The 20,325-nt window shown below is 45.3% G+C and overlaps 1 protein-coding gene across 1 annotated transcript in view; it reads left to right on the forward strand.

Annotated features, from left to right (window-relative positions):
* The window catches only part of naalad2 (N-acetylated alpha-linked acidic dipeptidase 2), a 232,795-nt gene that overhangs the window by 157,860 nt on the left and 54,610 nt on the right, over positions 1-20,325 (forward strand). The window contains exons 12-14 of the mRNA XM_038818871.1: positions 2,202-2,265; positions 5,452-5,519; positions 16,859-16,950. Of these exons, the coding sequence (XP_038674799.1) occupies positions 2,202-2,265; positions 5,452-5,519; positions 16,859-16,950 (224 nt within the window). The remainder of the gene's footprint in view (positions 1-2,201; positions 2,266-5,451; positions 5,520-16,858; positions 16,951-20,325) is intronic.

Below are 20,325 nucleotides of genomic sequence, written 5' to 3' on the forward strand. Positions count from 1 at the left end.
AAGAGAACACTGAATGACATGCACTCAGAAATTCTTAGTACATAGCCAAATCTGCCACATTACCTATTGTCAGGTGTCCAGCTCCAACTTGGCACAAGACTCCAAACCGAACCTTAATTCATTCTTTCAAGTATGGAAATAGTGACCAACTTCATGATGCTACTGGCGGACCAGCTGTGATGCAGTGTCAGGTAGCTAATATCTCCGCTTGCATTGCAGTACTGTCAGAAGGCTATGCTTGGGCCCTCGCACCCCATGCCAAGGGTGTTGAGAACCAGTCCAGCTGATACATTTGAAGCAGTGGGCTTTCATAGTGCCGTACCAGCAGCGCTACAGAACCAAATATTGAGGCCTTTGTGTTTTAACAGGACTTAGCACAAATGACTGTGAGACATCAGAAGTCAAAATAAAGCTGGAAAGGTTTGTATAATGTGGCATACAGCAACACAAATGGTCATTTTCCAAGAGCTAATTGAGTAAGTACTCTAGGAAAACAATAGTAACAATGAAAGTCAGCCTAAATTTGAAGAGCATGAACCATAGAAGAACTTGTCCAACTGAAATAGACAAATTTACTAATCACATCCTAACAGTTCTGGAATTTGCTGTGAAATGGGAAAATGGTTCAGTAAGAGTTTTCAAAGAAATCCTGGTTAAATGCTGCAATAAATTGCTATGTTCCGACTGACGGAGCTTTGGATGGTAAAAGTAAGGTAAATCCCAAGATATTCTATAACTATATGAAAGGGAAGAGGATAGCTAGGGAAAGAGTAGAGGGAAATCTGTTGATGGAGCCAGAGTACATTGGTAAGGTGTTGAACAAATATTTCACATCAGGCTTCACCCAAGAGAATGAGGAGGTCGATATGGAACTCAGGGAGAGAGACTTCGAGGTTCTTGAGCAAATTGTCATAGGAAGTGACAAGGTATTGGAGGTGTTGGCAGGCTTAAAAGTGGACAGATCTCCAGGTTGGGATGGATTGTGTCCCAGGATGCTGTGGGAGGAAATTGCAGGGGCTCTGACCCAAAGTTTTAATTCCTCTATCACCACAGGGGATGCCAGAGGACTGGAGAACAGCTAATGTGATTCAATAATTTAAGAAAGGCTGTAGAGATAAGCCAGGGAACTACAGACCAATGAGTCTCATGTCAGTGGTAGGGAAACTATTGGAGAAAATTCTGAAGAAGGGAGCTATCTCCACTATGAGAGGCAGTGTTTGATCACGAATAGTCAGCATGGCTTTGTCAGAGGAAGGTTATGCCTAACACATTTGATTGAATGTTTTGAGCAGGTGACCAGGTTTGTAGATGAGGATAGTGTAGTTGATGTAATTTACATGGATTTCAGCAAAGCCTTTGACCAGGTCCCACATGGGAGAGTTTAAAGAAGGCAAATGTGCATGGCATACAGGGTAACTTGATAAGGTGGATTCAAAATTGGCTTAGCTGTAGGAGACAGAGTGTGATGACAGATAGCTGCTTTAGTGATTGGAAGCCAGTGTCCAGTGGTGTACCACAGGGATCTGTACTGGGTCCCCTATTATTTGTCATTTATATAATCAACATAGATGACTATGTTGAAGGTAGGATCAGTAAGTTTGCACAGATAGATTGGCCTGGTGTTTAACAGTGAGGTTGAGTGTCTTGGGTTACAGGAAGATGTAGACAGGGTGGTCAAATGGGCAGAAAAGTGGCACATGGAATTTAATCCTGAAAACTGTGAGGTGATACACTTTGGAAGGAGTAATATGACAAGGAAGTATTCAATGAATGGCCTGACACTGAGAAGTTCTGAGGAACAAAGGGACCTTGGGAGTGTTAGCCCATAGATTTCTGAAGACAGAAGGGCAGGATAATCGGATGGTGAAAAAGGCATATGGGACATTTGCCTTTATCAATCGAGGCATAGATTAGAAAAGCAGGGAGTTGTACAGAAATTTGGTGAGATTATAGCTGGATTGCGTTGTGCAATTCTGGTTGACACATAATAGGAAGGATGCGATTCATCAGGATGTTGCCCTGGGATGGAACGTTTAAGTTATGAAGAGAGGTTGGATAGGCTTGGATTGTTTTCGCTGGAGCAAAGAAGACTTAGGGGCAACCTGATCGCGGTAAACTTACCATTGATTGAGGTTACACGGATGTACATATAGATATATGAGATAATGGAATGCATAATAATATTGTATTTTTACATTAAGGACAATGCAAAGCTGCTTCAAGAACGGGGAGTGGCATATATCAATGCAGATACATCCATAGAAGGTAACTAAAGCAATTGGGTAATTTCATTAATTTTTTAAAATCCGATTTCTTTTCTCTAAAATATTTTTGCCTCAAAATGGTGACCTGATTTTAAAATGTGTCTGTCACTCTTTCTTTTGTGTACAGTATCTATAATCTGTATACCAGTCAATCATATGTCACTCTGCTATTGATAGTTTGCTGATAATGGCGTCTGACACCTTTTTCACAAATCCGTGCAGAAGCTCCGTCAAGCTTGGAAATCTACAGAAGAAAATGAAACATTATGTTCAAAACTTGACTGGCTTCTCAAAGCCATAGCTGAGCATTTAGCTGCTCCCTGTTTCATCTATTTTAATTTTTATCACCGACAAATGAGCTTTTTCATCCAAGTGAATGCCATGCCTGTGTACATGTCAGTCCTCTGTAACTGGAGAACTATTATCGTTTCCAGTCGTGTCAAATGTGATGCAAATGATCCGGTCAGGAATTTGGCTTTTGAGGCATAATTCATTTGCAGTACCCCCGCTCAATGGTGAGGACACAGTTTACAGTATTTTTGTACTGGGGACAAAATCAAAACTTTAGCTGCAAGATTTCGAGAGTCTTTGATAGACTGTGTGTTATGTCAGCCTCAGTTAGAGTCTGGCTTACAAAATATCCAGTGAGTGGAATTCATTTTCCTCAAAATCATGAAGAACAGATACTTGCTATCTTGTCAGAACCTATAGCAGGGAAAATTGAGAAGCATACATACTCCAATTGTTTCAAGACGGAAGATAGAGACAGAAGTTGATGTATTATCTGACTGGGAGACAGTTGCTGATGACTGGGACTTCTGTACGCTAACTGCGTGGCAGGGCATTGAAATAGACTAGGAGAAACAAAAGTTTAGCTAGCTGCAAAGAGAGCCCAGAGAAAACAGTGGCTAGTGAATCCTGCACCTTCTCACCTCACTACCTTCTTCGGCAGCAAGTGCAGCAGGAATGACCATTCCAGAGTTGAGCTCCTGAGTGGTTAGCACAGTTGCTTCACAGCTCCAGGGTTCCCAGGTTTGATTCCCGACTTGGGTCACTGTCTGTGCGGAGTCTGCTCGTTCTCCCCGTGTCTGTGTGGGTTTCCTCCGGGTGCTCCGGTTTTCTCCCACAGTCCAAAGATGTGCAGGTTAGGTGGATTGGCTATGATAAATTGGCCATAGTCTCCAAAAAGGTGAGTTACTGGGTTACGGGGATAGGGTGGAGGCGTGGGCATTAGTAGGGTGCTCGGTGCAGACTTGATGGGCTGCATGGCCTCCTTCTGCACTGTAAAATCTATGATCTATAATCTATGTTTAATAGAGGGTCACCATTGAGGCACAAACCATACAAGATGGAAGACTTCCAGTTCAGTGCATTATCCCATGTGCTGAGAAGATTGGAACAAGGATCAAACAAATTTCTTAACAGAAATGCCAGCTGTTTATAAAGCTTATATCCAACTTGTCATCTATTATCCCTCCATTGAAGCATTGCAGATAAGTAAAATAGATTAAAATTACTCACTCCATACCAAAGATCACCCTCTAGATTGTCAGAAAAACCTGGCTAGGGTAACAGTCCTCTACAAGCTGAACATAACTACAAGAATTATACTTCTGTAAAAGAACATGAGTTGGTGTGGATGTGGTTCAACATACAAGAGGGATGGACTACAAAAGTAGGGAGGTCTTGCTATAACTATCTAGGGCACTGGTGAGACTACACTAGGGTACTCTGTACAGTTTTGGCTTCCTTAAGGATTGCAGGCACTTCGGGAAGGTTCACTAGGTTGATTCCTGGGATGCAGGGGTTGTTTTATGAGGAAAAGTTAAGCAGATTATGTTGGAGTTTAGTTTAGTTGAAGAAAGAGAGGTTATTTTATTGAAACACAAGATTCTGAAGAGGCTTGGCAGGGTAGGTGGTGACACGATGGTTTCCGTCATGGGGGAGATCAGACCTAGGGTTTCAAAAAAAGGGCCGGGATTCTCCAATCCCGCGGCAGAGTGTCCAAACCTTTGTAAACACCGTCGCGTTTTACGACGGCCTGAACGGGCTGCTCCCACGACTAATTCTGGCCCCTATAAGGGCATGCACAGTGGCGCCGCCACCAATGTGCGCAGGCGCAGTGGCCTCCTTCAACGCATCGGTTCCGACGCAACATGGTGCAGGGCTACAGGGGCCGGCGCGTAGGAAAGGAGTCCCCCAGCCACAGAGGCCGGCCCGCCGATCGTGGGCCAGGCGTCATCGGAGGCTCCCCTCCCCCCCACTGCCGGCGTCAGGGCAGCGTGACCCGTTCGTGGGGATTCCCCGGCCCGGTACAGGGCTGGGAGAATCCTGCCCCAGGGGATTCCCATTTAAGACCGAGATGGGGAGGAATTTCTTCTCTCAGATGGGTGTTAATCTTCGGAGTTCACTACTCTACAGCAAAGTGTAGGCGGCTGGGTCATTGAGTGGTATCAAGGCTTTGTCAGACAGATTGCTGATTTGTAAGGGTGTCAAAATTATTGTGGTGGCAGACAGGAAAGTGGAGTTAAGTTCACAGTCCAAACGGCCATGGTCTTGTTGAATGGTGAAGCTGAGCCAAGAGGTCAAGTGGCCTACTCCTCCTCCTATTTCTTCTATCAATCAAAAATGTCTGCCTAGAATATCAGTGTTGAAATGTCACATATTGCATTTATTTTGTGTCAAAGACTGTGCTACTGTCTGGAATATTTCCCCAAGTACACTAGCATTGGGGGGGGGGGGGGGGGGGGGGAATGGTTCTACAACTCCAATATTCTACTAACTAGAACTTCTTTACAAAAGTCACAGAAGTGAAACTAAGATACTCCAGTGATTGTAAAGTAAAACCACCTGGCATTATAACATTTAACATTTGCAGTGAAATTTAGAAATAATTTTTCTAATTGCCGTGATAAAAATCAAGGTCAAAAGTTAACTCTGAACTGTTTTTGAAAGGTACACGCGGGAATTATTGGACATTTCAGCCCTTTAACGCCAAATGAATATGAAGTTTCATTATCTAATATTGCAACAATTTGGGTTCATATTTCAACATTAAGTTTTGTTGACTCTGGAAAGACCACTGTTTTATCTGAATAAGTATGGACTGCTATTTGTGATTTTTGTACTTTAACTCTGCTATTTCTCTCTATATTCATTTATTCTTCCTCGTTTGTCTTTCCCTCAGGTAATTACACACTGAGAGTTGACTGCAGCCCTTTGCTCTACCAGTTAGTTTATAGCTTAACTAAAAAGGTAAGGAAGCTGTTTCACTGTAACAGTTTTGTAAGTTCCACAAGTGTAATTTGATGTATTTATTGAATTGAAGCAATGGACACTGAAGATATTTCTATTGAAAATGTAAACTGTGTGTCTGTCTGTATATTGTAGGGTGAAGGAATATTTATTAGACTTGGATAAAGGAGGTTTTCTGGATCAGACATGAAGCAACTGTCTTAATTTTCACGAGATCCGGCTGCTCTATATAACAATAGATCTTATTTTGCACCACGAAATAAGGGTTCAGGGGAGTAAAATTTGAGATGAGGGCAGTATGGTGGCATAGTGGTTAGTTTTGCTGTCTCACAGCACCAGGAACCCAGGTTCAATTCCGGCCTCTGTGGAGTTTGCATGTTCTCTCCGTGGGTTTCCTCCGGGTGATCCAGTTTCCTCCCATGGTCCAAAGATGTAAAAGTTAGGTGAGGCTGCGAGGATAGGGGGGGGTGGGGGGGAGTGGGCCTGAGTAGGGTACCCTTTTGGAGAGTCAATGCAGACTCAATAGGCCAAATAGCCTCCTTCTGCACCGTAGGAATTCTATGGTAATTCTAAAACCTTATGAGGATTTCCATAGCGTGGCTAGTTAATTATGGAGTTGGAGCATGGTATGAAGCAAATTTGACAGCCCACTGGTTTACTAAGATATAAAATATGAAGGTGATGCACTTTGTTGATGCTCCAATGCACTACCTGTAGAATAGTAGTATGTGTCATTATGATTGCATTTTCCTTAACAATGAATGTCTGATCTCCAGAACGCACAAAGTATAACCACGAGAAGGCATGAAGCAGAAGTCAGGTTTTTTTTTTGAAAAGGAGAAAATTTAAGGCACATTGTACCAGAGGAAATACAACCAGGTGCATAGATGTTGGTTAGTAGGAAGGAAATGCATAGTTCTGGTAAACAGAATCTGCTTACACTAAGGTGAAAGTGTTCTATTATACATTAATTAATTGGACAGCGGGAGGATAATTTTCAAATTTGCGAACACATCATTGGTATGGTTTTGATAAATATCAAAGAGGACTGGAAAAGACAACAAACAGGTAGTAATTTAACACGTTAATTAGAATTAGAAGCAGGAGTAGGCCCCTTGAACCTGCTCCTCCATTTAATAATATCATGATGTGATTGTAACTTCAACCCCACATTCCCGATACCCTTTCACCCCCTTGCTTGTCAAGAATCTATGCAGCTCTATCTTAAAGATATTTAAAGATTCTGCTTCCACTGCTTTTTGAGGAAGAGAGTTCTGAGACTTTCAACCCTCTGAGAGAAAAAAGTTCTCCTCATCTTTGCCTTAACTGAGGAACCCCTTATATTTAAACTGTGACCTAGTTCTAGATTCTCCCACAAGAGGACACATCATTTCCACATCCACGTTAAGACCCCTCAGGATCTTGTAGCTTTCACATCTTACTCTTTTGAGCTACGTTGGGGACAAGTCTAACATGTCCAACCTGCCCTCATAAGACAGCCCACACATTTCAGGTATTAGTCTTGTAAATCTTCTCAGTGATGTGGTCTCACATCTGGATATTTAATAATTAAACATGAGATAACATTTTTAGAAGAAAACGAGGAATTGGATTGTCCACTCGATAGAAAGACATACAAGAGTTTGGATGAAGGTGTACCTTGGCATTTAAATAGCAATTTCCTAAAGTTTGAGTGCAGGTAAATTAAGTCCAGAAAAGTATCAACAGCATGTTGCATTTTCATAAGTAGGGAGATGGACAGTAGATGACTAAAGAAGCAATTGTGAACATTGTTGGAGTTTTATATGCAGTTTTGATACCAGATTATGGAGAAGTTAATGCAGGTTCACTAAAGTTATGCCAGGGATTAGAATCTGTCGCTGCAATGAAAGACTTGAATTTCTGACAAAGAGTCATCGAGACTCGAAACGTTAGCTCCCTTCTCCCTTCCCAGATGCTGCCAGACTTGCTGAGATTGTCCAGCATTTTCTGTTTTTGTTTCAAATTCCAGCATCCGCAGTAATTTGCTTTTATCTTGGATTTCTGGCGTCATTTCTTTTTTTTCATAGAATTTACAGTACAGAAGGAGGCCATTCGGCCCATCGAGTCTGCACCGGCTCCTGGAAAGAGCACCCTACCCAAGGTTAACACCTCCACCGTATCCCCATAACCCAGTAACCCCACCCAACACTAAGGGCACTTTTGGACAATAAGGGCAATTTATCATGGCCAATCCACCTAACCTGCACATCTTTGGACTGTGGGAGGAAACCGGAGCACCCGGAGGAAACCCACGCACACACGGGGAGGATGTGCAGACTCCACACAGACAGTGACCCAAGCCGGAATCGAATCTGGGACCCTGGAGCTGTGAAGCGATTGTGCTATCCACAATGCTACCGTGCTGCCCCATTTCTACTTCAGGAAGGCTAGGAAGAGATTAAATAGAAATGTGTTTAAAATTCTGACGGGTTTTGATGGATTCCATAGGGGGAAACCATTTTGAAACTGAGTGAAGAGAGTGATGAGGAGTAATATATTTTTGTACACCTTGTGCGTCATGGAATTCTTTGCCAGAAGGAGTTACTGAGTCAGAGATCATTGTTTGGGTCAGTGGAATATTGGATGAGAATTTGAAACACAAGCAGATGAAGAGTTGGGTAGAGCAACCACAATAGTGAGATTAGTTTTGGATTGCTCCAGCAAAGAGCTGGCAATGGCACTCACATATATTGTAAACTTGTATGATTCTATCACGGAAACATTCACAGACCACCCATACAATTTTGAGAAGATGCATTTGCTATAACATCTACCCAAATTCATTGAATCCACTTGGGAGAGGATTCTATTCATGGTAGGCACTCTTCAGTACATTACTGGTGAACACTTTTCATATATGAACTTCTGACACTTGAATTCTGAAAGACAACTAATATTGGGACACCAGAGTGCGGCTTTGACTTTATTGGGCCTATACAACTATGCAATTCCAGCAGCATTTACAGGATAGTGATTTGTATGAGATAAAACAATGACTGAAATTAGCGCCCCAATCTACCAGCCTGTTATAACTCTAAAGGAGGCCAGGAACCTCTTACCCCAGAGTCCCTGTGGCCTCACCTGAGTATGATTTAACCAGATGAGGGGGTGGGGTGACCCCCCTTTTGTGAGGACTGCTGGGACATAAATACCCCAGCCGGTGTGTGGGCCAGGCATGGGAGACCCTTCGGGCAGTAAGCGGTTTAAATTATATGGAGAATAAATGAAAACTTTTCTACAGTCATCGCTTCTAAGTAGTCGCTTGCCTGAGACTTTATACAACCCTTACCCCTCACCTCACCCCACTTAACCTCCCCTCACCCCACCCTGGGCCTATTTGAAATATTCTGTTATTTTGTTATATTATTCGTAAAGCACTAGGAACTAATTGTTATGTGAATATATATCCCATGGCACCACATTTATTGTTCCACTGCTGTCAGGTGACAAGTAACAATGTACAAGTTTATGAATCTACCAGCAACCTAGCAAGCATAAACTTGAGGAAGCTACGGCATTTTGAGCCTGAAGTCTGATTATTTCCAACATGTGGGAACCGGAAGAGATAACAGATTCTGAGGTCAATTATGGAGCTCCTAATTATTTGGGAATCGTGGCATTGGGGTTAATTCCTCGACCAGTAACCCTGATGCCTGGGGTAATGATCTAGATACTTGAATTTAAATCCTGCCATGGCAACTGGGGATCTTCAATTTAATTAATGGGATAACTCTAGAATAAAAAAATGGCTAGTATCTGGCAAACAACCATGAAACTACTGGATTGCCATAAAAATCCCTCTGGTTCACCACTGTCCTTTAGGGAAGGACACCTCTTGTCCTAACCCAATTTAAATTATTTCAGGGGCGGGATTCTCCGACCCCCCCGTCGTCAGAGAATCGCCCGGGGCCGGCATCAATCCCGCCCCCGCCGTGTCCCGAATTCTCCGCCACCCAAGATTCGGGCCGAAGTCCCGCCGCTGACAAGCCTCTCCCGCCGGCGGGAATCAAAACACCCACCTGACCGGCGGGATTGGCGGTGCGGGTGGGCGCCAGGGTCCTGGGGGGGGGGGGGGGGGGGGGGGGCGATCTGACCCCGGGGGGTGCCCCCACAGTGGCCCGGCCCGCGATCGGGGCCCACCAATCGGCTGGCGGGCCTGTGCCGTGGGGGCACTCTTTTTCTTCCGCCTTCGCCATGGTCTTCACCATGGCGGAGACGGAAGAGACCCCCTCCCCTGCGCATCCGCCGGTATGGCGCCAGCAGCCGCTGACGCTCCGGCGCATGCGCGGACTTATGCCGGCCGACGATGTCCTTTCGGCCCTGGCTGGCATGGCACCAAAGGCCGTTCACGCCAGCCGGCGGAGCGGGAACTACTCCAGCGCGGGCCTAGCCCCTCAATGTGATAGCTTGGCCCTTAAAGGTGCGGAGACTTTACGCCACTCCAATACGCTGGGACACCCCACCCCGCCGGATAGGGGAGAATCCCGGCCCAGATTCCAGACGCACAGCAATTCACTTGACTCTTAATTGCCCCTCGGATGACCCAGCAAACCACTCACTTGTTTCAAACAGCTGTAAATGTTTAAGGAAAATAAATCCTGCTGACCATCCTGCATTGAACAGTCACCATCTGGGGGCTTGTGCTGAAATTGATAGAGACGTCCCAGGCAACAGCATGGCATAGTCATAGTGGATTAGAAGAGAGTAACTGGTATGTGCATCATGGCAGCATTTCACAGAGTATGGCATTAATGAGCTCAAGTAAAATTGAAGTCACTGGGAATCTGGGGATAAACTTATTGCCTGGGGATAACCTTCCCTCCATCATAGGATTAGAAATGGGGTTGTTTACTGATCATAGAATCCCTACAGTGCAGAAGGAAGCCATTCAACCCATCGAGTCTGCACCGACCCTCTGAAAGAGCACTCCACCTTGACCCTTGACCCTATCCCTATAGCCCCACAACCCCACCTAACCCGCGCATCCCTTGGACACTAAGGGGCAATTTAGCATGACTAATCCACCTAACCTGCACATTTTTGGACTGTGGGAGGAAACCGGAGCACCCGGAGGAAACCCACGCAGATACGGAGGGAAAGTGCAAACTCTGCACAGTCACCCAAGGCTGGAATTGAACCCGATCCCTGGCGCTGTGAGGCACAGTGCTAACCACTGTGCTTCCATGCCGGCCTGATGATCGCAGTGTTTGGCCCCTCAGATACTGAAGCAGTCCTTCCTCAAATGAAAGATGACAAAAACACTCCAGAAGCTAGACACCATCTGGGACAAAGCAGGGTGCTTGATCAGTGCCTGCGCACCAGCTTATTCATTCCTTTCACTACTAGCATACTGTAGCTGTGATGTTTGCTATCGACAAAATGCACTGCAGTTACTCACCCTGGCTTCTATGATACCATGTCAAAGGAATTGGATTGGGACACCACCACTTGTCACACAGTCCTGACTTGTAAATATGTTGTCATTTCTTCTTCATTGTTGAGTCATGCCACGCGCACTGCAATGGTTCAAGAAGATGGCTTTGCCACCATCTTCTCAAGAGTAATTAGGGATGAGCAGTAAATGTTGGCCAAGCCAGCAATGCCCACATCCCATGAATGCATAAAATATTGTAAAACTCCTTTATTTTGTGATGAATGCAGGAATTTCAGACATATGTTGTATTATGTGTATTTGATGCAGTAAGGGTTAAAAGCCTGGGTTAGTGTGTGTATCTAACTGCTGCAGTAATGTTTTATTAAATCCTGGTTTGAAAGAGAGTTAGGCTTTGTGGCAACAAAAGGAATAATTAACTCATTTTAAAAGTAAGGGCGAATGGAATTTAGTTTCTGGGAAGTAATAAATTAGAGAACAAAAGAGTCCTGTTTTGGGCCCGGCAGTGCTCCCCCCCCACTCCCGGGCCTAACCCCTGGCATGGCAACCTGCACCTTGGGAGTGCCAACTGGGTGCACTGGCACTGGAAGGATGTCTGGCTGCCACTGCTAAGGTGCCAGGCTTGCAGTGGCATGGTGCACTGGTGCCAGCAGGTGTGTGAGGGTATAACGCTGCCCAGAGCCTGACTACTCAGGGGCCTCTAATGCTTGGGAGACCCCCTCTCCCCAGGTGCCATTTCACCTTGTCTACGTATCAGGCCGTTCGTTCCTGGGCCCTGGGATAATACGGTTTAGACCTATTTAAATGAGCATCATGGCACATTTAAATATGTTTATCTGAATCTTAACATCTCGCAAGACCTCATTGAATCTCACAAGGGGCGGGATTCTCCGCCCCCCCGCCGGGTGGGAGAATCGCCGGGGGTCGGTGTGAATCCGGCCCCCGCCGCACGCCCAATTCTCCCGCCCCCCAAAAACCCGGCCTGGTGTGAGTCGTGCCGCCCGCCTCGGAGAATGGCAGGATCTGGCACGACTCCATGAGTGCCGGGTCCACCCGAATTCTCCGGCCTACGATGGGCCGAAGTCCTGCCCGCCTGTAGGCGGTCCCGCCAGCGTAAATCAGAGTAGGTCCCTTACCAGCGGGACCTGGTGGCGCGGGTGGCCTCCGGGGTTCCTGGGGAGTCGCGGGGGCATCTGGCCCTGGGAGGTGCCCCCACGGTGGCCTGGCCCACGGTCGGGGCCCACCGATCCGCGGCTGGGCCTGTGCCGTGGGGGCACTCTATTTCTCCACATCGGCCGTTGTGGTCCTCCGCGATGGCCGATGCGGAGATGAACCCTCCCGTGCATGCGCGGGGATGACACCGGCACATGCTGGCGCTCCTGCGCATGCGGCGACTTGCGCCGGCAGGCAGAGGCCCTTTGGTGCCAGTTGACGTGGCGCCAGGCCTCTATCCTGCCGGCTGGCGGGGTGCAAACCACCCTGGGGCGGGCCTAGCCCCTGAATGTGCGGAGGATTCCGCACCTTTGTGGTGGCCCGAAGCCGGAGTGGTTCACGCCACTCCGGATCACCGGGTCCACCCGCCTCGCCGGGTACGGGAGAATCCCGGCCAGGGTATTTCAAACATCATGGGTTGGATTCTCCGCTGCCGGGATTCTCCGTTGTGCCGGCAGCACACCCACACCTGGGGATTTCCCAACGGCATGGGGCTGCTCACAATGGGAAATTCCATTGGCCGGCTGGCGGGACGGAGAATCCCGCTGCCGACGGGAGCGCATCAGAAAACTGGTGCAGCGGGATGGGGAATCCCGCCTCATGAATCTCATGAGAGGCCTCTCTCAAGATTCAACAGCCTCATCGCATCACCAATTTGGGTGTGACAAGTCCTTTAAATCATGCCCATTGTGTTTAGCCTTGGTATAAGATAATGTAGTTAATGGGACGAACCAGGGGCTGAAGCAGTCAGGTGTTGAGTTTCATCTTCTGGGGAAAAAAACTGTTTAAGATTTGACTCTAGACAGACAGTTTCTGGAAAAACAGTCAATTAAAGATTTGCCTGTGAACAGGACAGGAGCTTTTTGACGAAGGCTGGCAAGTTAAACAGGAGCCTGAGACAGACAAGTATCTGAAGGCTGTTTCATGACCGGATTTCTCTCTCTCCAATCAGTCTTTTAGAAGGGATTCTGTTCTATTCAAGTATACAGGTACTCCTGTGTCTGCTAACTCTATTTAAAAGTGGATTTTGACCTGAGATAGGTTTTGCTTAAGTGGAGCTAAAAAGATAGCAGGAGTTTGTGTTTAATTTCATAGTTAAGCATTGTTTATTGAGTAATTGTCAGCTATTTTGTTGAATGGTCAAGTTATTTTAACCACGTGTTAGTAATAAAGTTTGTTTTGATATACCATATCCCTTTTGTGTGTGAAATCACTCCTGGAGCACAATATCCTTTCCTCAGTCTGAGACATTAAATTAAATATTGGGGTTTCTGTTCGGTTACCGTAGCAACTTTTGGGGTCTGGTCTGGGATCGTAATAAATTACATGTGGATTTCCCGATCCAATTTGCAATTATATTATAGTCTAAAACTTTTTATAATTTCATTGCATGCATTCACATTGTAGTTAAATGGTTCCAATAAAATTTATAGCATGTTTTAAAAAGTGATGCAATGAAATGCACCCTTATCTCCTATTGGCTAGTAAAGAATTGCTGCCTGTGACAGTTGGACAGAATGTTGAAATGCACTCTCTTAATCAAATTTTCTGTGCAACAAGAGTTAATCTGCATCCAAGATCCAGCAGTGGCAGCTGTTACCGTGCATATGGTAATGCTTAAATTTGGCCACTGCTTTATTGTGAGCTCATGTTGATTGATGCTGAGAGTTTGAAATGTGAGCATATTCCAATCACCATTTTTCTGAGTACCATATCCCATTCACTCTAAATCAAATCCAATCCCTTTAAATATCAATGGTGATGCCTAGTTTTAGATTATGATCAACTTTACATTTGTGCCCTTCAAATGTAGGCTTTTTGTGTAGAATAATCCCCTTCATCAAAAAAAATGTTCTGTGCGGATGATTCCTTATAAAATTATGTTTATCTGATTATCCTTGGTAGCACAGCTCACAAATAGAACATAGAACGATACAGCGCAGTACAGGCCCTTCGGCCCTCGATGTTGCACCGACATGGAAAAAATCTAAAGGCCATCTAACCTACACTATGCCCTTATCATCCATATGCTTATCCAATAAATTTTTAAATGCCCTCAATGTTGGCATGTTCACTACTGTTGCAGGTAGGGCATTCCACGGCCTCACCACTCTTTGCGTAAAAAACCCACCTCTGACCTCTGTCCTATATCTATTACCCCTCAATTTAAGGCTATGTCCCCTCGTGCTAGCCACCTCCATCCGCGGGAGAAGGCTCTCGCTGTCCACCCTATCTAACCCTCTGATCATTTTGTATGCCTCTATTAAGTCACCTCTTAACCTTCTTCTCTCTAACGAAAACAACCTCAAGTCCATCAGCCTTTCCTCATAAGATTTTCCCTCCATACCAGGCAACATCCTGGTAAATCTCCTCTGCACCCGTTCCAAAGCTTCCACGTCCTTCCTATAATGAGGCGACCAGAACTGTACGCAATACTCCAAATGCGGCCGTACTAGAGTTTTGTACAACTGCAACATGACCTCATAGCTCCGGAACTCAATCCCTCTACCAATAAAGGCCAACACACCATAGGCCTTCTTCACAACCCTATCAACCTGGGTGGCAACTTTCAGGGATCTATGTACATGGACACCGAGATCCCTCTGCTCATCCACACTACCAAGAATTTTACCATTAGCCAAATATTCCGCATTTCTGTTATCTTTCCAAAGTGAATCACCTCACACTTCTCCACATTAAACTCCATTTGCCACCTCTCAGCCCAGCTCTGCAGCCTATCTATGTCCCTCTGTAACCTGCAACATCCTTCCGCACTGTCTACAACTCCACCGACTTTAGTGTCGTCTGCAAATTTACTCACCCATCCTTCTGCGCCCTCCTCTAGGTCATTTATAAAAATGACAAACAGCAACGGCCCCAGAACAGATCCTTGTGGTACGCCACTCGTAACTGAACTCCATTCTGAACATTTCCCATCAACTACCACTCTCTGTCTTCTTTCAACTAGCCAATTTTTGATCCACATCTCTAAATCACCCTCAATCCCCAGCCTCCGTATTTTCTGCAATAGACGACCGTGGGGAACCTTATCAAACGCTTTACTGAAATCCATATACACCACATCAACTGCTCTACCCTCGTCTACCTGTTCAGTCACCTTCTCAAAGAACTCGATAAGGTTTGTGAGGCATGACCTACCCTTCACAAAACCATGCTGACTGTCCCTAATCATATTATTCCTATCTAGATGATTATAAATCGTATCTTTTATAATCCTCTCCAAGACTTTACCCACCACAAAATGAAAGTGGAAGACTTGCCAACCCTTTGGATTTAAAGTGATTGATCCGGATTGAAAGGCCCTTATTCAAATTGTAGCAATTGTCTCATTGAAACACTAAACAATATGCTTCAATTTTTTATTTAAAACAGCATTTATATTCAAATGCTCCAATTAGGAAGCCTGCTGTGCTTATTTTGTCACTGTTTATCCATTATATTTAACAGAACTGATTCACAGTTTATAGCTTAGGTCATATGGTCAAAAGTGCACTTATTCTTGCATTCATTGCAGACTAGATGATGCTTGTAAAATAAGCAATATACCATGGATGCTGGAATCTGAAACAAGATCAGAGGAAGCTGGAAAAACTCATTGATGCTGCTAGACCTGCTGTCAGGGGGGAAACACATTCTGTTTTACTCCTAATAGATGATGACAGACCTACTGAGCTTTTTCAAGGTCCTCTGTTCTTGTTGCAGATGCAATGTGTTTGTTCAGTAGAATTTCTGTTTGGCCTCGAGGCAATCTGCACTACTAGCTATTTAACATATAAAGCTGTGTTCCAATTCATTGGGAATAGGTTTTTAAAGTACTGCTCTTTCTTAGTGAGAATAAGATAAATATTTTTATTAAAGCCTAAGAATTAACCAGGATCTTTCTACCGAGAAGAGCTCCAGTCCCCAAAGATTCAAGGAAGGGCGGCGCAGTGGCACTGTAATTAGCACTGCTGCCTCACAGTGCCAGGGATCCGGGTTCAATTCCAGTCTTGGGTCACTGTCTGTGTGGAGTTTGTATGTTCTCCGTGTGTCTGCGTGGGTTTCTCTAGGTTCTCCGGTTTCTTCCCACAATCCAAAGATGAGCGATTTAGGTGGATTGGCCATGATAAATTGCCCTTTAGAGTCTAGGGATGTGCAGGTTAGATTATGGGATTCCGGGAATAAGAGGAGTGGGCAAGGGTGGACATTCGAAGGGTTGGTACAGACTTGATGGGCTGACTGGCCTCCTTCTGCACTGTAGGCATTCTATGATTCTATGATGTATCTTGCTGACCTCCAGCGTTGTCGGACTAAAGTGTTCTCAGACTTTAGAGTTTTAAAGATAATTTCACAGGTTGTGGATGCCACTGGCTCGGCCAGCATTTGTTACCTATCTTTAGTTGCTTTTGAAAAGGTGGTGATGAGCCTCCATGTTGACTGCTGCAGGTCATGTGGTGTAGTTACACCCACAGTGCTGTTAGGGAGGGAGTCCAGCATCTTGTCCCAGCAGCAATGAAGGAACGGGGATATAGCTCCAAATCAGAATGGAGTGTGGCTTGGAGGGGAAATCAGCACTTACTTTAACAAAGGATTTGACAAACATTAATATTTATGGATTGACATATTGTAGCTAAAGTAGGCTAATAGTAAAATGTGGAAAATTATGATTTGATTGTTTTTTGCCTCCTTTCAGATCCCTAGTCCTGATGACGGTTATGAGGGGAAATCCCTTTACCAGAGTTGGTATGAGAAAGATCCTTGGACAGGCTACAAGGAAGCTCCCAGGTCAGCCAAGCGTTTAATGGATACGTTTTTAAATGTGGTAGTAAGTTGGAACTGCTACGGAGTTCCCAACAGTCGACCCGGCAAGGCCGTCACCAACATCAAACATTAATGGGCCCACTTAATGAGGCCCCACGGGCTTTCCGCCGCAAATGATTGTCCCGCCAGCTGATTTGCCGAGACCGTGCTCGCCAGCTCCCCGCTAACAAAGGGGAGCAGCACTTAAACTAATCATTTTTAAAATAAATTTAGGGTGCCCAATTATTTTTTTTCCAATTAAAGGGCAATTTAGTTTGGCCAATCCACCTAACGAGCACATCTTTTGGGTTGTGGGGGTGAAACCCACGCAGACATGGGGAGAATGTGCAAACTCCACACGGACAGAGACCCAGAGCGGAATTCGAACCGGGTCCTCAGCGCCATAGTCCCAGTGCTAACCACTGTGCCACCATGCTGCCCTCACTTGAATTAATCTAACGGCATCTCACGAGACACGCAATCTAGATCCCCCCCACAATGGGTGGGATCTAAATGTGCATATTTAAGTGTGTAGTTAGACATCTCTCCGCTAGAGCTAACCACGCCCTGGAATGTAACGGCCTCACCGAGACGACCCCAGTCGGGCACCGCTTAACACTGGACTCCACAAAAGGGGACCAGTTGGAATGGCATTTAGCTGGGGAGTCTCCCAGGCGATTGGAGTCCCCGGGGCGGTCAGTCTGTGGGCAGAGTGCCACCAGGGCACCCTGGCAGTGCCACCCAGATGCCAGCATGATAATGTCAGTGTGCCAATGTGGCATTTTTCCCACGACGGAGATTGGGTCCCTGGGTTGCTCTATGAGGTGGAGTGTGGAGCTTGAGGACATGGGGCGGGTCCTGTTGGGAGATTGAGAGATCAAATGACGCCCTGATCACTTCCTGCCCTGACCGGTGGAGCTCCTCAGTGAAGGAAATGAAGGTAAGTGCGGCCCTGACAAGGCCTTTCCTGCAGAGGCCTGAAAAAATAACAGTCCCGTTCAATAGTGGGGTGATTTCTGGTGCTACAAGCGCTGGGGAACACCATGCTAAACCCACCCACAACGGGACTCTAGTTAAATCATGCCCATACCTCCAATGAACTGACCAATATCTAGCTCAGCATTGGTGCAGCATAGAAAACAAAACAAAAAGAAGACCCCTATTAGTGTGTACTGGATATGCTCATTTCACACCATTGCCACATGAATTTTCCTATCTTTTGGAAGGGGATCTATAAGCAATTGCGCCAAATGAGGCCAATTGCCAACCAACAATCTGGTTTATTTTACAAAGAGTATATGAATTAACCAAATGTAGTTTTCACAGTGAGATTTAATCATTTCCTTCACTGAGGAGCTCCACCGGTCAGGGCAGGAAGTGATCAGGGCGTCATTTGATCCCTCAATCTCCCAACAGGACCCGCCCCATGTCCTCAAGCTCCACACTCCACCTCATAGGGGTAGAGCAACCCAGGGTCCCAATCTCCGTCGTGGGAAAAATGCCACATTGGCACATTGACAGTATCATGATCTTTATTATTGTCACAAGTAGGCTTTCATGAACACTGCAATGTTACTGTGAAAAGCCCTTCGTTGCCACACTCCAGCGCCTGTTCGGGTACACAGAGGGGGAATTCAGAATGTCCAATTCACCTAACAAGCATGTCTTTCAGGACTTGTGGGAGGAAACCGGAGCACCCGGAGGAAACCCACGCAGACACGGGGAGAAAGTGCAGACTCCGCATAGAGAGTGACCCAAGCCGGGAACCTATCCTGGGTCGCTGGTGCTGTGAAGCAACAGTGCTAAACACTGTGCTACCGTGCCACCCATCATAAAATAATAAATTACATGACTGCTTTTTTAACTCCCTTTCCATGTTGGTAATTTCAGAACTGAAAGTGAAACACTTTCCCTGCCTCACTGTTCCAAGTACAACCTGTTGTCAAGTGTCTTTTGACACTTCTGTTTTCAAGTGAGAAATAGAAATTGTTTGATCTCTAACCTCTCCTTCCACAATGTCAAGAAATGGTTGGCTTAGCTGCAAAATTTCTACTTTAAATGATATGCGACTTCTGCACTCCCTCCCTTTTCGATGTGGGACTTTTTGGTAACTATGTTGCCTGTTTAGCAATAGCACTGTCTGAATTTCATAAATGGATGCTGTAAGTTCATTACAGGAGTGATCATTACTGGAAGTGTGATAGACCCACTTCTTACTGTCTCAAACAGATATGAATATGAATACATTTAATGGGCAACACATCAAAGCTCCTAACCACTCTTTGCCCTGTGTTTCCAGGCTTTACTTTGCTATCCTGGAATTAATCTTTCGTATCCAAATTTTATTTCAGAAAACTGAAACAAATGAAACAAAAATTCCCTTCCGTTCTAAACCTCAAAGTGGTATAATGGCACTAGACAGGTCAGAAACGGCTTTTCCACTATTGATTTATGAAAACACAGCAAATCAAAGTTAAGCTAGCTAATTCCTTTATGGGAATGCTATAGTTCATTCAAACTTTATGATTGGCTGTGGTTTTTCTTTCAACTGTGTTTCTCCCTCCCCACAGGATGGGCCAAGCCTCTGCTTCACTCCTTTCCTTTGTGGCTTGGGTTGAGTGTGTGATTTCTGGTTTCGGCAGTACAGTAAAGCGAAACATTATAAACATTTCATGTAAAAGGGAATCACTGTTTCAGAAAATAAAAATAAAAATAGCTGCATGTTATACACTTATTAAGAGTATGAAAGATTGCATTGTGTTAATAAATATGGAAGAATGCACCGTTTTAAACAATTGGGTTTTGCGTCTCTCTTTAATGCCCATCAACCTAACAGAGGCGAATATTACAGTTTATACTGATTCTAAAATAAACATCATTACATGAATTGCTTTTAAAATTCAGATCTACAAAGAACAAAGAAAATTACAGCACAGGAACAGGCCCTTCGGCCCTCCCAGCCTGCGCCGATCCAGATCCTTTATCTAAACCTGTCTCCTATTTTCCAAGGTCTACTTCCCTCTGTTCCCGCCTGTTCATATACCTGTCTAGATGCCTCTTAAATGATGCTATCGTGCCCGCCTCTACCACCTCTGCTGGTAAAGCGTTCCAGGCACCCACCACCCTCTGCGTAAAAAACTTTCCACGCACATCTCCCTTAAACTTTCCCCCTCTCACCTTGAAATCATGACCCCTTGTAACTGACACCCCCACTCTTGGAAAAAGCTTGTTGCTATCCACCCTGTCCATACCTCTCATAATTTTGTAGACCTCAATCAGGTCCCCCCTCAACCTCCGTCTTTCCAACGAAAACAATCCTAATCTACTCAACCTTTCTTCATAGCTAGCACCCTCCATACC

The sequence above is a fragment of the Scyliorhinus canicula genome, chromosome 14 (genome assembly GCF_902713615.1).
Source record: "Scyliorhinus canicula chromosome 14, sScyCan1.1, whole genome shotgun sequence".
Lineage (NCBI taxonomy): Eukaryota > Metazoa > Chordata > Chondrichthyes > Carcharhiniformes > Scyliorhinidae > Scyliorhinus > Scyliorhinus canicula.